We start from the raw sequence: 16,914 nt of genomic DNA, 5'->3' as shown, positions 1-16,914 counted from the left end.
GACCGCATTACGGTTCATATCACTTCGCATAGTAAAACTGTAATGACGGAAATTACAGGTCTAACAAAAACAACAACATGACAGATGATTTTCTGAAAGTAAACACACTTGACATTTCTCACTAGCGAGGTAATAACAGCACTGTTTAGAGACGCTGCTGCAGCCTTATTCACCCAAGCTCTCTCTCTCTCTCTCTTTCTTTCTTTCTCTGTGTGTCTCTGTCTCTCTTGCTCTCTTTCTAATAACTTCATTAAAAACTGCTTTAGAGTGCTATCAACGGCTCAAGCCTCCATTACCAGCTTTAAAATGACGTTTTGGAACCAGCCAAATTGGCGTTGGTTGAGATGTGGAAGAGATAATTCGACTCACAATAGCGATTTAAGTACAAAAACTGGACGAATGCCTTTAAATATATCATCTGATTGATGTCTTGAGGTGTGGTAACCATAGTATAAGCGGAATAATTGACTCTGGGTCATTGAATTATTTCTTACATATACTGTAAACTTATTTATCAATGTATTGTGCTTCTCTAATAAAATTAAGCTGACAATTCAATATTAATGAGTTTGATACAAATTGTTAGTCTTTTTAAATGCAATTTAAAGCTGCAGTACATAAGTTTTGCCTCTTTGTCGCCATCTCTGTCTGAAACCTGCAATTGCAGTTATTTGCTGAAGTATATTCTTTGCGTGGGCCATGCACCGGCATGACTCCAGCGCGGATGAGATTGATTGAATCTAATTGATTGGTTAGCTCATATCACATCAAACCGTGCAAATTATTATTTCTGTTATACTCTGTTCTCAAATTGTTTTGGCTATAGGCTATGAATGATCCGCCACCTGCAGGATCCTCACATGTGATATAGCCTACTACCCGGGACAAATTTCCCGCAAATTCCTTATATTTGAGTTGTTTTTTTCACCTGGTCTTCAGCACATCACTCATCTTTTGTTCCAGGTCAAGTCTTCTGCTGCGTTCTTTCTCCAGCTCCTGTTTTAGGGTCTCCACATTGGTTTCTTCTCGTAGCTTCCGCAGTTCCTCCTCTGAAAGAAACAAATTTAACAAATGGCCACACACTTTAAGGAACTTTCTATAATGAAAACATATTATGATCTTGTTCAGGATGTATAAGTGTTAGCAAGAGTTTCATAAACATTTGTGTCCGAGGACCACGAAACCAGTCATAAGGGTAATTTTTGGGAAATTGAGATTTATACATCATCTGAAAGCTGGATAAATAAGCTTTCCGTTGATGCATGATTTGTTAGGATTGTGATGGGATAATATTTGGCCGAGATACAACTATTTGAACATCTGGAATCTGAAAAAATCTAAATACAGAGAAAATCACCTTTAAAATTGTCCAAATAAGTTTTTAGCATTGCATATTAAAAAACTAAATTTTTGTTTTTATACATTTACATTAAGAAATATACAAAATATCTACATGGACATGATCTTTGCTTAATATCCTAATCGATAAATCGATAATTGGCTATTGCTACAAATTTACGCCATTTACTTTTTGGATTTAATTTTATTCGCATCATTTAAATGTTTTTTTTCCCCTGTTTAACACTGTAAAGCTGCTTTGACACAATTTGTATTGTGCAAAGTGTGATATAAATAAAGGAAAAAACAAAAAAAACATAATAATACCATGGTATATCTAGATGTACCATGTAAAATATTTAGTGATTTGTATTTGTATTTTTTTATTCTTAGCATTTTTTATTTATTTGGCACATGAATATGATAATTATGTAATATCACATTATATATCACCACCTAATACATAATGAGTCATAATGGTATAGTAAAGTTAAAATAATAATCTTAATAGAAAAATGCTACAGTAAAAACCAGTTCATTGATTAACAGTAAAATCACTTACAATAGATGGCTAAAATTACATTTGAAAATACAAGTAATTTTATATTATTGTAAAATTGTTTAATAAGTAAAAATAATAATGAATTATTTATATGTATGTGCAGCTAGCAAGCCAGCACATATAAAATCTATTAAACAATTGCCAATTGCACTACTTTACTGTCTCTTGTATCACTTCACACTCTCTTTTATTCACGTGATAAAACGGCTTAAATCAATATTTAATGTCCATTCATTTACTTTTGTTATTAAGTAAGTAGCTTTGTTATTCAAACTCATTCAGCTATTATCACAAAATGAACCCTTCTGGGTGATACAAGATGCTTCAGCTTCAATTCGGTGTCATATATTTGACTCAATATCTTTCCACTCATCTATTTGCAGAATTTCAGTAGTCTAATGCACGGCTGTGAGCCTGCAGCTATCTACTCTACATAGTCTTTGTTCCCAGCTAAGCGTTATAAATATTTGAGTGCTAATATGAGCTTCTCTAATACAGAGCGCCATAAAGGAGAGAATAAGGTCTGAATGACTATCAGCAATCTGTAGAACTGTAGTACCTGAACCCTGAGTTCAGAGTGACGGCCATTAGTGGAAGTTCTTCTGTCTGACAGATGGATTCAGATGAGATGACTGCTGTCAGTTGTACAGAGGTACATCATTAAGCAGTCAGTCAATTAATCTATAGAAATGTTTCTATTAACAGCTTTTGCACAAGCCTGAGCTGCCTAAATATAGATTCTAGCTAAAGTAAAAAGGCCTGGGATCCTTACTTCACCCAGCCCTTGTCAGTGGTGTTAGATAAGGTAAGGATCGCTATTACTACTGAGTTACAGCAAACTTTGTGTTGAACTATGCCAAGTAATGTTTGTTCTGATATTTTGTACTTAAATGATATCTCAAAGCATGGAACTTATTAAGGAGATGTGTACTATTATTATTTATTTTGAACAATCTAACCAGTAGTTTTAATCTTATAGATGATAAAATGGTTAAAAATCTCTAAAACATATATAGTTTAGTTTTGATGCATACGCTTAGCATATGTATACATTGAAATGCATAGACTTATGCGCACTCGTAAGTTCCATCCCTTTCTGGTGTCTGCGCTATTTGTTTGTTTGTTTCTTTCTAGCCATTATACTTAATTAATATAGAGTTTTTGTGATTAAAAGTAGTTTACGGCCTGGGCAAGTGTTGCCACATTGTGGACAAAAAAATCAGTGCAAAAAACTAAAGCACATGTAGAGTATGAGCTGAGCAAACATAGTTTGCACAATAAAGGGCTTTTCACACTGAAAGCGAAAATTTGGTGTGAATGTTCGGCACGATGAAGCTTTTGAATCAAAACAATAGATCCCTAAGGGGCTATTCACATCAGGTGCGATCATTCATGGTGCGAAAAAGTGAGGATTTTCTTTTCGTCCTCTCTGTCAATATTTTTCCCCGTTGCTCCACGATGAAATGTTCCGTCCAATCAGATATGAGCTAAGATCACGTGCCCAGAGCAGCTGCTGTTGCACAAAAGGGTGAGAGTGGTGGCGCTGTTTCGAAACCTGTGTTAACAAACACCGTAGAAGAGTATCCCTTTAGAGGAAAGAGAGTGGATGCTGAGTTCCTGTTATCTTTGGTATCTGAGAACAGATTATCTCTTTAGAGACAGTTCTTCCAAGTTATCAATATCATTTCTAAATTCTCCATTGAATTATGTGATCTGGAGTGTCCATTTTCTTCCACGTGTGTGAGTATTATGAGTAAGTGAGCGTTAACTCTGTAGATCTTCCATGTTTTAAAAAAAAAACAAGTGGAACATTTTTCTACACATCGAACATGAAAGCAAATGGACATTATTATGACAATATATTTTTGCTGGTCGGCATCACGTAGCATGCAGGCATGAATTAGCAGAAGGCAATCAATCGTTTCATGCTCTGTGTGAAAGTTACATTCGTCTGCGATTCACCTCGCTTTTTCGCATCACACTCAGTGTGGAACGGCCTTAAGAAAAATCTGTCTGGGTGTGTACAATTTATGCACATTCAAATTTATGTTGCCACCCTAGTGTATGCATTAAATTTGACATGTTCTTTTCATTTCAGTCACAACTATTTAGAACAAAGCAGCAACTGCATAGCAAGATGCTAACAACTACTCAGAACACCTTACTGCATAGCAAGAAGCTAACAACTGGCCAAAACAACTAAGCAAGTGTATAGAAAGATGCTAGCAACTACTCAACTTCATTCATGGCAAGAAACTGCCCATAACACTTTAGCAACTGCATATCAAGAAGCTAATAACCACTCAGAACACCTTAGCAACTGGATGCTTACAACTACTCTGAACACCTTACAGTATGGCAAGAAGCAAGAAGGAAGTTGCTAACAAATACTCAGAGCAGCTCACTGCATTGCAAGATGCTAACAACTGCCAAGAGCACATTAACTGCAAAGCAAGATGCTACTCAGATCAACTTTTCACATGGCAAGATGATACCAACTACTCAGATCAGCATAGCAAGATGTAAACAAGTAACCTTAACAACTGCATTGCAAAGTGCTAACAACTGCCAAGAACACCTTAGAAACTGCATAGCAAGATGCTAACAACTACCCAGAACAACTTACTGCATAACAAGATGATAATAACCACGGTGAACACCTTATCAAGTGCATAGCAAGGTGCTAACAGCTCCACTGCAACATGCTGACCCCTTAGAACATCTCAGAAACTGCATAAAAATGGCCAACAACCACTGAAACAAAGCAGCGCTAGCATCTCAACATTCTGAAAACCTCACAACACCTTATCATTGTTGCAATCAGAAAATTGAGTCATACAAATGAAATTGTTCTCTGGCAGTGATTTTCATTTAGCTGATGGCCAAATTACACAATGTGTCTAATCATCTGCAACAAACCTCTTTGGATCCGTCTCCATGGCCACACTGAGAACATACTGATTGTGATACAACAGCGTTCAGTAAATCTGCTCCAGAATCAACATTCTGTCAGCAATTCTCATTGATCTTCACACCACAAAAAGAAGCAAGTCCGTTCAGACAGAAAGATCATTTATTTCAGCCCTTTGTTTTCTCGAAGGCTGAATCATCCGTTTGTCTGTCATCAGTTTCTTATGAACTCCAGTAGGCTATATGACTGGAGTGCTGAAATGATGTTAGTCATATCACAACATCACTGGAAATGTCCTTGGTAACTGAACATTAGGAAAACAAACTGTACAACATAGCAATTTACATCCAGCAGCTTCAACTGAAGTCTATACAGTCAATGGCAGTTATTTATATTGCAATAGTGATTTATTTAAAGGAGCGCCATGCATAATTTTTCAAAAAATCTTCTGCCTCTTGATTGATTTTTTGGTAACTTGTAATCTGTAACTTGACAATTTACTAGGCTTTGTAATTACATTTTATAATGACATACCAAACGTAATTATTTAGCCCTCAAATATTTTCCCCAATGTTGGTTATTTAATGAGAACATTTTAAAACATTCCCTCATCATTTTCTCCTCTTCATGCCAACAAAGATTTTAATAAAAACAGTCCATCAATGAAACGCTTATGAACAATGAATCTGTCAAATGTAGCAGCCTATTGTGCGTAACAGGATTTTCAGGGCAACATTTAACAGGGATAATAGCTGGGTCACAGAATATCCTTGTCTAACATGGACCAAAATGTTGGCAGATGGTCACCACCCAGTGTTTAAAAAAAAAAAAAAAAAAAATAGTGAGTTACCACGCTTTATACAGTTTACATAAGCACTCAGCCGGTTCTTAAGCCAGCATCCTAAAACAATTGGAAGATGTGTTTAAAATCAAAATTAACAATTGAAATGCTCTTCAACAGCCTTGAATTTTGACTGCATTTACAATATAGAAATGCCTCTAGTTACTTATTGTTTAATTACAACACCGAGTATAAATAAGGAAATGATAAGCAATATGAATCCAGTCATGGTAAGAATTCTGGGAAGGTAACGAAATATATAATCCACTCTGTCTCTTTTTTGCTCTCCCATCACTCTCTTCATAACAATAGCCCTTTGCAATGTGCCTCATGATCTCTCTCCATGTCAGTAGATTCACATCCCCTCCGCAGACAGACAGAGTCGCCATCAAGCACCAATAACAGAAGTGGAGCGATCTACTGAAGTGCTGGTAGTTCTCAATCCTGCACAACAGAGCCGTTTCAGAATGACCACACACACACACACTAGACAGATATACACAGATATGAGTCATTGTGTCTGATGTGTTTTATGAGTAGCCTACACACTGCATTTTAGTCAAAGACTCTGGAGATTAAACTAAACATTCATTATGTTTTCATACATTAAGAATTGGCTGAAATTTGATAGAATAAATAAATTTTGCATCCCTTACAAAAATAGATGTTACTGTAATAATGCTGTCAAATGATTATTCACGATTAATCACATCCAAAATAAAAGTATTTGTTTGCATATTATTTGTGACTATTTAATATGTATATATAAATACACACACACACACACACACACACACACACACACACACACACACATGAATGTATATATCTCACAAACATACTGTATGTTGTTTAAATATTAAATATATTTATTTATAATATAAATTACATGAATATAATTATAGACATGTAAATGCATATTAATATTTTCTAAATATATACAATATGTATGTGTATTTATATATACATAATATACACAGAACACACATATTTTGCAAACAAAAAAAATTATTTGTATGCGATTAATCACAATCAATCATTTGACAGCACTAGACTGTACTATATTACATGATGTAGTAGTAATAATAACTTAGAGCTTTAGATGACCCAAAAAAGGAAATTTTGTTATCATTTATTCGCTCTTATATCGTTCCAAAGCAAAAAGACTTTCATTCATCTTCAGAACACAAATTAAGATATTTTTAATAAAACCCCAGCTCCAAAGACAGGCATGCACTAATATGAACATGCATTAGAGAGCTATATGCAAAAGTGAAGATATTTTAAGAATATTTTTGGTTTTCTTTTGTTTTCACACCCACAATTTTAATTAAAACATTGGAGTCACGTTTTTTTGTTTTTTTTTTTACAGTTATTTGATGACATTTTTGGAGCCTTTATGGCCTTAACGGATGGACAGAAATCACTGCACAGAAAAACAAAAGACTTATTGATTTAGAACAACATGAAGATGAGTAAATGATGACAACATTTTCATTTTTGAGTGAACTATATACCATTATTAAAATATACACCATTGATACTGAAATGGTTTGGATTTGGACAAAACTGTGTGTTCTAGATGATGAGCTGAGGTACTGATTATGTGTTTTGTCTAGTGTTAAAAGGTATAATCTTAATTAAAATATCATTGTGCATGACTATAAGGCATCATGAAAGGTTCATTGGCAAAATTACCCGAGAACTTGATAATAAATGAAAGGAAACAGATTGCTTGTCGCTGGAATCTACTGTAATAGCATTGCGTTTATTAGGTACACAGTGTCAAGTAGGGCTGCACGATGTGTCGTTTAAGCATCGATATCGCGATGTATGAATCCACGATAGTCACATTGCAGGATGTGCGATGTAGGCTGTCGTATTTTAACCGTTATTCATTAACTGTATGGGCCAGAGAGAGCGCGCGCGCGAGAGAGAGAGAGAGAGAGAGAGAGCGAAAGCGCGCACGAGAGAGAGAGCGCGAGAGAGAGAGAGCATGAGAGAGAAAGAGAGAGCGCGAGAGAGAGAGAGAGAGAGAGAGAGCCCGGGCCAAACGCTCAACATCTCCAAACAACAGGAATATTAATAAATTGACACGATGGTGTCGATGTTTAAATCATTTAAAATGAGAATATAAGTGTGCTCATCCCATTTTTGTTTGTAAGAAAGAATTTGATTAGATTTCATATCGCAATATATATCGCAGAAAAATTAAATATCGCAATGTAATTTTTTCCCAATATCGTGCAGCCCTAGTGTCAAGTGCATACATTAAAGTGCATACAGTAACGTTTCTATAATATCATAACGGCTGTTATTATCTCTTATCAATCTGGAAGCAGTGCACATAAATACCATTTAATAAAAACATAGCTAAGAACTATACATGTATGCAGTATTTTCAGTACCTTCTAAGACTACTTTAGAACAAAACTCTGGAATATTCCATCATTCCACTTTATGTGGAGGAAACGAACAATATTTACAGAAAATAAAGGGAATGACAAACTGTGTGTGTGCACCTCAATTTCTGAGCCAGAAGCAATGTGAAAAATTAATAGCACACATGCACACAAGCTAATTTCATCTCAGTCCTTATAAAAGATTCAGTAGCTCTCAGAGCTGTTACACACACTCAAACCGGACTAGCCGTGTGAAGCTGTGAGGTCATTTTATGTATCCATCCCCATCCATCTGTCCCTGAATAAAACCTCATTGACTTCCTCTGCTAATGGTTTCACACTGGGACATTATGAGTGTTGGCAGAACAACAAAGACACTGCAAATTACTTTGAGAGCTTACTGACAGAGTCTATATCATTCTCAAACATTTAAATACAAAAGCAATTACACAAAGCCTATACTTAAAAAATGACATTCTCTGGCCAACCCATATATATGGCATAGGTGATACAGGATTGCGCCCACTTTCAGTTCTGCTTGGCACTTTAAATGAAGTTGTTTCCTTAAGAATAACTTTCTAAGCAGCTCCGTGAGCTATTTATCTCTCTCTGCAGCCGACCACCCCGCCTCGCTTCTGCTGCCATCTGTGCAAACCAAACACAGTGGGCGATGGCAATAACATCCATGTGCTGTACAGGTTGAGTTAATAAAATCGGTACAATTATGAAACAAATGCAAATAAAAGGTATCCAGTTCCTTCTATTTATGTTAAAAAAATCTTTTTCTTCTGGGATTCAAACATATGGCTTTTTGATTTCCTTCCAAGACTATTATTTCTTGAGAACAGGACCCGTTGTATGATGAATCTTTTGTACTACAAATTGTGATTTTGCGTGTGTGTGTGACGCAATGCAACACAGCAATCAAAAGAGCTTGGGTGGGCTTTGGGTGGGCTCTCTCTGCAAGCACTTTTGACATTTGCAGTTTAATGGATAGGTTACATAATTAAATAAATAAATAAAACTGCAGTCTTTGCATCTTAAAGGGTTAGTTCACCCCCCCCCCCCCCTCCCCGGAAAAGAGAATTCTGTCATTAATTACTCACCCTCATTTCGTTCCAAACCCATAAGACCTCAGTTCATCATCGGAAAATATATTTTTGATGAAATCCAAGCGCTCTCTGACCCTCTATAAACAGAAACATAGCTAACTACTATGATAAAGGTCGTAAAAACGTAACAAGGACATCAGTAAAATAATCCATGTGACTTCAAGGGTTCAACTGTAATTTCACGAAGCTACAAGAATACTTGTTTTGTGCACAAAGAAAACAAAATCATCTATAAATAACAAAAATAGCATGTTGTTTACATGAAGCGGAAGTAAGCACATGGGTCGTGATACTCTCTCCACATTGGGATGAGGAAGAGAAGAATTGTTGAATTGTTTTGTTTTCTTACTTTCGTAGCTTTGTTAAATTACGTTTGACCCGCTGATGTCACGTTGGCTATTTTACCAATGTCCTTGCTACCTTTCTGGACCTTGATCTTGGTAATAACCTTGCCGTCTATGGGAGGCTCAGAGAGCTCTCAGATTTTATCAAAAGAATCTCAATTTGTGATTAGAAGATGAAAGATTTTTGGGTGGATTATCATTTTAAATGATTATTTAAAACATGCAACAATAGTGAAATCATTATTAACGACATAATACTGCTGGGAAGTTTATGCATGTAAAGGCTACTACAGCAGGGCATTAACTGCAGTTGGGTTGTGCTATTTTGAATAGGTCCTGGCCTGTTTTTGAGTCCCAGCTCATCTATAATCATCATTTAAAGCATATTCATGTCAAGAAACGCCCAGTTAGACAGGAAAAACACTGATTGATGCTGAATTTAAAGAAATGTGGGCATGCCATCAATTTCCAAAAGAAGAACACAACTTAAAGCAAAGTTCACAAGGGGTCACTTGTAAGTTGCTGGTCTTAGGAAGCTTACATGTGCTCTTACTAAGCATGGCAACTATTCAATAAACCTATTAAGAGCACAGCAGAGATGAATGACCCTGGCCTGGAGAAATACTAACAACACAGCTAACAAAGCTAACAGCTAACAAGCTCCCTGTTAGCTCAGAACGTATGTTCTACTAATGCTATCAATTCCTCCGTCATTCGGTCTCTGCTTGTGTAATTAGCATTGACCGGTGGCCTGGTTTGCTGTTCTGGTTATACTGTCACACTTCATTGCATCATGGTACTATAGCTGTGTGGGCATGGCCTGTTTAAGTGTTGTCACAACACACCATCAAACTCTCCGCCAGTGTGTTAATATGTGTGGATGCCACAGGACAAGTATATCAATTATCCTAAATACTACTCCTTTAAAAGCAACGGAAGCTAAGTACCACTCCAGACACAGAATTAAGCCCCGTCCACACCAAGAACAATAACTATAAAGATAACTATATTAGCATCCACACTGCATCTAAAACCCTGCGGGTGAATTAAGCACCTAGAGGAAAACTACTTTTAGTGATTGAGATAAAACAAAAGCTCTATTCACCAGAGAAAGCCAGTGGCCCATTCTGGTACTTTGTTCACAATCTATAAGATCTTTTTCACAGCAATGAGCAGCAAGTTGTTAGAAACAGAGTAATTTACTAATACACAGACAATACAGGGACATTTCTGAACTCAATATGGTCATGTAATACGGTCCAAACATTTGCATAACTCAAGTTTTATCACCAGGCTGTTGTTAAAAATGGATCCATTTGAATTTTTTTCATTCGTAATTTGCATGCTCAAATAGCTTGGTATAGTTTTATTAAAACCAGTCACTTCTGGACACCCTATTCACAACAGTGTTGCTGTCATAAACATGTTCAGTTAGATTCTTTCTCTTTTTTTACTGCTTTTCCAGACCAGCATCCTGTTTGTAGGAAACTTCCTGACGTGTATCTCATCTGTCTGTGGGTACACAGGAAATGGCTACCTCCTGTACCACAAAGGCAGAAGATCCAGCTCTAATTCTTTTAACCAAACATTAAAAACAAAATCAATCTTAATTTTCTACTTTGAAGTCACTGAAAGATATAATCATCTGATAGCACATGATGAACATTGCTTTTTGCCCCATTTTTGTATTAAGCAAAGCTCAAATCTTGTGGGTTTCGGTCTAGATTTCGAAAGACCATCTTTTTGTGGGGGTCTCCATGTGTGTTAAATGAATTTTGCACAAACAATTAAATACAAATGGTGTTGGATAAACAGGTCTTGGTGTGGGTTCAGGTGTTGAATCATGACATTTGGGTGTCTTGTCTATGTCTGGCTCTCAGGGTGTCTGGTTTGGGTCTTGGTCTAATGGGTTCTGGTATTGGTCTGAATTTGGGTTTTGGAAGTCTGGTATTGGCCTTCGTCTGTTATTGATATGTAATTGTCAGACTCTTGCGTGAGGGCCTTTTATTGTTATGAGTCTGGGCTTTAGGGAAGACTGGTATTCATCTGGATCTGATATTGAGCTCTGTTTTAGTGGCCTCCAGAGTCTTTGGGAGTCTGAAAAAGGCTTAGTCTTAAGGGGTATGGTACTGGAGTGGATTTGGGCCTTAAGGGTTCTGGTATTGGTTTCAGGCTTAAGGGATCTGGTATATTAGGTCTTCTAGGGAAACTGGTATTAGTCTAGGTCTTCAGAGAGTTTTGGTAATATTAGGAGTCTTGAGGAGTCTCGAATTGGTCATAGCCTGAGGAGGTCTGGCATTGAAGTGGCTCTGGGATTTCAGGGGCCATAGAGAGTATAAGGTATTAGTTTAGGTCTTTTACGAGTTGGTCCCATTTTATATTAGTTGGCCTTAACTAATGTACTTACATAAAAAAAATAAGTACAATGTGCTTACTGTATTCACATTTTATTGCAAAATTCTTCTGCTGCAATCGAGGTGGGATACTGGTAAGTTAGGGACAGGTTTGGTGGTATGGGTTAAGGGGTAAGTGTAACTATAAATGTAGACATATAAATGTCAACAGTGTAACTATAAATTTAATTACAGAAATGAATTACAGATGTAATTACATGCAGGCATTTTCAAAATATGAGTAGAATGTAAAAACATGTATGTACACAATAAATGCATTGTACCAAATCATTCCTTTACATAGTAGTTATAAGGCTACTTAATATAAAGTGGGAACTAAGAGTTTGACATTGAGTCTACCAGGAAGTCTGGTATTGGTCTAGGTTTTAGGGGGTCTGGCACTTGAAGACTTTGGAGATTGATATTAAGACATTATCCATTATTAAGATTGAGGAGATCATTATTAAGTAAGATTTTTAATGCCAATGTTCCTGTAAACTATAATAAATGGTTGAATGGACTAGTCTGTCATCATCTTTAATTATTCATGGCGAGATCAATCGAGATAATGCTTTTAGTTTTGTGAACCTAGGGTGGAGACATGGTTGGCATATTGTTGTACGGTGATGTGTGCTGCCTTTCACAGCAGTGAACCTCTCGTTCCTCTGAGAGGACACATAAGCTTTCTCTCTCTGAGTCAACGGCAGCCTTTCAGAGCAACAATAAACCCCCAAACTGAATGCCGCTGTCGCATGGTAACCTGCCTGAAAGGAAGAGAAAGCGGAGGAGATGGTGTGGGTGTAGTAAATAAGAGACAGTCTCTCAGAGTTTAGGAACACAATTGGAGGAGTACTGAGGGAAATGACATTGGAACATTGTTTCTGTATATAGCAGCAAACCCCAGCAGTATGAGTCCTTCTGAACCACCAGGCTTCTGGTGGCATTTATCATTATAATGTGTGGGTCTCTTCCAGGGGGGCAAATTACCAAGACTACTTATAGTCTTGGTAATTTGTATAACTAAGTATAACTTCATTATAGAGGATAACGAAAGTCGTTTTCATATATTATTTTCTCTTAACATCCTTGTTTTCTCTTTCTGCTGTTTCATTCTCTTCTGTCTATGTAGTCTCTGTGTAAAGAGCTCTGGATCAATGCTGGCCTACTCACTGGCCTAATTCTGTCCCGCTCTTCAGCTGATATTTTACAGGCTGTCACAATCCCTGCCAGCGGCACCACTGTCGTACTAATTATAAGTCAAGGCCACAATGAAGAGACAGATCTGACAAGCAACCAACGATGCTTTATCACTTTGAAGTTTATGAAGAGAAAATTAGTTTTTTTTTTTTTTTTTTCTAAAGATATGTGAGAGGTGTCTGCCATTATGCTGGGCTGCTAACAGGTTTTTGTATGTAGTTGTTAAGGTGTGCTGAAATCTTGCTAGTTCATTGTTACGTGGTTACTAAGGAGGTTCTAAGTTTTTGACTGGGGATAATTCATATTCTGACAACGACATGTGATATGGGTCTTTCTTTCAGTTTATTCCACTGCTTAAAAAAGTAACTGTACTGTTCTCATCAACAATGTCTGTAACACAAATAATGCAAAAACTAATTATGTGTTGAAGTGTATTACTTTAGTTTGTTTAAATTACTAATGACAACTGTAAGCAATAGTAAAAGAGTATTGAGAGCATTAATTTTTACACCATATTTACACCTTTAAACCTAGCTATGTGAGATATGATGCATTAAGTTGATGCTACTGGCTTCTGTTTAAGCCGCCAGCCTGCATTACTTCAGTTTATTTTTGAAATAATCATGTTTCACGGCGGAATTATTACCGAAAATCTACATTATCTGTGATGCATGATGCTAAAATCCCACCAGTCAGAATCAAAAGAAGCATAATTTGCCAAAAACTCTATTTAGCTTTGTATACTTCCATTGAGCAATGCAAATGACGTAATCATTTGACAAAGTCAGACATTTTATTACCCGTTTCGGTAACACTTTATAATAACTGCATGCTATTAATCATTAGTTAAGCATTAGGAAACAGTTAATTCGTCATTTATAAAGCATTAATAGACATTTATAAGTGGTTTATAAATACAGACATAAATGCTTTATACCTGATTTAAAAGCATATGTATAATGTATTTAATAATTGTTTTTTCATACTTTATTAATGATCAATTTATCATTTCTAAATTAAGTATAGCATTATTTACACACATAAGATCACTTAGAAATTGTAAGTAAATGATTAATAAACTATTTAAATGTGCATTCATACATCTTTTTATTCAGACATATAGTATCTACTGTAATTCAGGGTTAATTCATGTAGTTGTTAGTTAACTATTTTTGTGAGCTCATCTAAAGTGAGGACTATTTATGCCTTGTAAAGCTTTTACAAATGAGATTTAAAGGCTGTTAATATTTCTATGTTCTGTATCACTATGTTGTGTTTGTTTCTGTTTTTTGTTTAGAAGATAACTGAGCCTTTAAATATCCTTTATAAATGCTTTACAAGGCATAACTAGTCCTCACTTTAGATGAGCTCACATAAATAGTTAACTGACCACTACTAAATGCTTTATTACTACCTGAATCTTATGAATCACTGGCAACTCCTAAATAACTGGTTTGTAAATAATACTATACTTCATTGAGAAATGATAAATTGATCATGAATAAAGTATGAAATTACACATTATAGATATGCTTTTAAATCAAGAATAAAGCATTTATATCTGTATTTATAAACTGATTATTACTGTCTATTAATATTTTATAAATTATGACTTATCGGTTTACTAATGCTTAATTAATGATTAATAGTGTGCAGTTATCATAAAGTGTTACCCAAGTTTCTTTATATTTCTCTGTAATTTTTCAAAAAGAGCCTTCCGATGATGGGGGTTACACACAAGACAAAACAAATAGCGTATTAATTCAAAATTATGATGTTTAAAAATCTTGACACCATTATAAGTGGACCTCAGAGAACAGTACAAAATAAATAAAGAAAACACAGGCAGTTCATGACCCCTTTAAACAATTTTGGCAAAAACGACTAATTATGTTGATAGCTTTTCCTAATTTCTTTCGGGAAACCAAAGCTAATTATACAAAACATGATGTCTACCGTGGGGAGGGAGGAAAGGGAAATCCGATACAGAAAACATGGGATAAAAGTAACAGTAAAGAGAATAGCTCATTTAGAGTTGGTGATTTGGTGTTAAATTGGGAGATTGAGAGTAAATAATGCAGGAAAAGGAATCCTCAGCTCTGATGTTAATACACTTGGAACTGTTATATAACACTTATTCCCACACATGTGTTATGAATATTGAGAACGGTTGTTTTCAAAACCGAAGCCTCAGATAAATCATGGCTGGATTTTCTTTGTGTCCCAGACATTTGAGCTTCCATGCACTTGAAAACAAGAACAAAAATCGAAACAGTGCGCAGTTCTGATAAATATATCAACTCTGAAACTTAGCATCCAGCTTAAATGTAGTCAATTGTCACATAATATAGCTTAAACTGAAACATGTCTGATTTATATGGTTGAATCAGCATTTTCATGTGTGGGTTTTGTTTGTGTTCGGTGTGTGCTGCCAGAAAGAAGGCGATGAACTTTTCATCTCTTAATCTCATTACTTAACCCTAATGGACATAGAACCATGACATTACAGCAGACACACACATATGCTGCCATGACTCAATAATGTCTATAAATCACATCAGAAAACCATATATAAAATGAAGTTCAAAAGTCTGACACCACATTTAATCTAAGATCCAAAATATAATGTAAACCTCTTTGTAGTGTTATTTGAAACTGAGAAAAGTACATTATTATACAAAAATACTTTAGTTATTAATGATATATATCTGTTGGATAATGTGTACATTTTAAATTCTTAAGTATCTTATCATATTACTTGTCATGAGAACTTTGAAAAGAAATTTTAACCAAGCACTGGTTATCTTTGTTATTTTGTGTTTGAAAGACTGTAATTGAAAGAATGTATGCAGCTACACTTTCAATATGTTAATACAGTTTCAGTTACAGTATTAAGTTGTATACATTTGAATAATGTATAGTAATGTTTTGAGTATAGGACTTACATACAGTATTAAGTACATTGTTTATTATTTATTGTGCAAAAAATGAGGGAAAAAAAACTAATCATTGAACTTGTAAACATTTTATGGACTAATTTTGTTTGAAAATGATGCAACAAATGAAGCCATCACCCCCCCTTCCAAAATAAAAAAAGGAAAGTCACAATTATCAAATATAATATTATTATATCATATCATATATAAATTTGTTAAGTTTATATCTAATTTCTAGAAAAATACTTAAAAAATCCTGAAGAGAAAAGTGTAACAGGAAATGTCTGTGATGTCAGCACAACTACTCTGTGACTGGTAATGCTTAGTTAAATGGGTCAAAGCTATAAGACGGGAACACATGGGATAAACACAGACACACACGCACTTAAAATAGACTCTCAGTCATACATGGGAACTGATGTCAGCAGAGGGTCAAACTCAGTGACTATTCCACACACACTCCTGTCAATAGTGTCTGTAGCCTAACTAAAAGATAATGGTGCTCGCAACAGCAAGATCATTGGTTAAACTTCCAGGAAATGTAAGTCATTTTGGATCGTTGTGATTTACAATGTGAAACTCCAAAAAAGACAGAAAAGCTCAATAAAAGCATTGTAAATGCAGCCCATAGGACTTTGTTTCAAGAGGCGATAGCTTTGTCTGATGAGCAGTCCAATATTTAAGTCATTACGCACAGAACATCTTGTCCTCTGAAACACTTCAATCTCAATCATGTTCAATTCAATCAAACTTGGGTTCAATTAAAAAAATGATGGCTTTAGACATATCATGCCAAGTCTTACTTCAGAAGAACTACTGTTGTTACCAGTTAGCTTATTACATCCGGTAGCTCAAGCAGTAGAGAAGGATAATGCCCA

The 16,914-nt window shown here is 35.5% G+C and overlaps 1 protein-coding gene across 3 annotated transcripts in view; it reads right to left on the bottom strand.

Moving 5' to 3' along the window:
• The window catches only part of gramd4a (GRAM domain containing 4a), a 51,484-nt gene that overhangs the window by 16,948 nt on the left and 17,622 nt on the right, over positions 1-16,914 (bottom strand). For all 3 annotated transcript variants that reach the window (XM_052555267.1, XM_052555268.1, XM_052555269.1), the window contains one exon: positions 929-1,049. In XM_052555267.1, coding sequence (XP_052411227.1) covers positions 929-1,049 — 121 coding nt within the window. The remainder of the gene's footprint in view (positions 1-928; positions 1,050-16,914) is intronic.

Source organism: Carassius gibelio, chromosome B4 (assembly GCF_023724105.1).
Source record: "Carassius gibelio isolate Cgi1373 ecotype wild population from Czech Republic chromosome B4, carGib1.2-hapl.c, whole genome shotgun sequence".
NCBI classification, from domain to species: Eukaryota; Metazoa; Chordata; class Actinopteri; order Cypriniformes; family Cyprinidae; genus Carassius; species Carassius gibelio.
The sequence above is the reverse complement of the archived record's forward strand: the minus strand, read 5'-3'. Positions and strand labels throughout refer to the sequence as shown.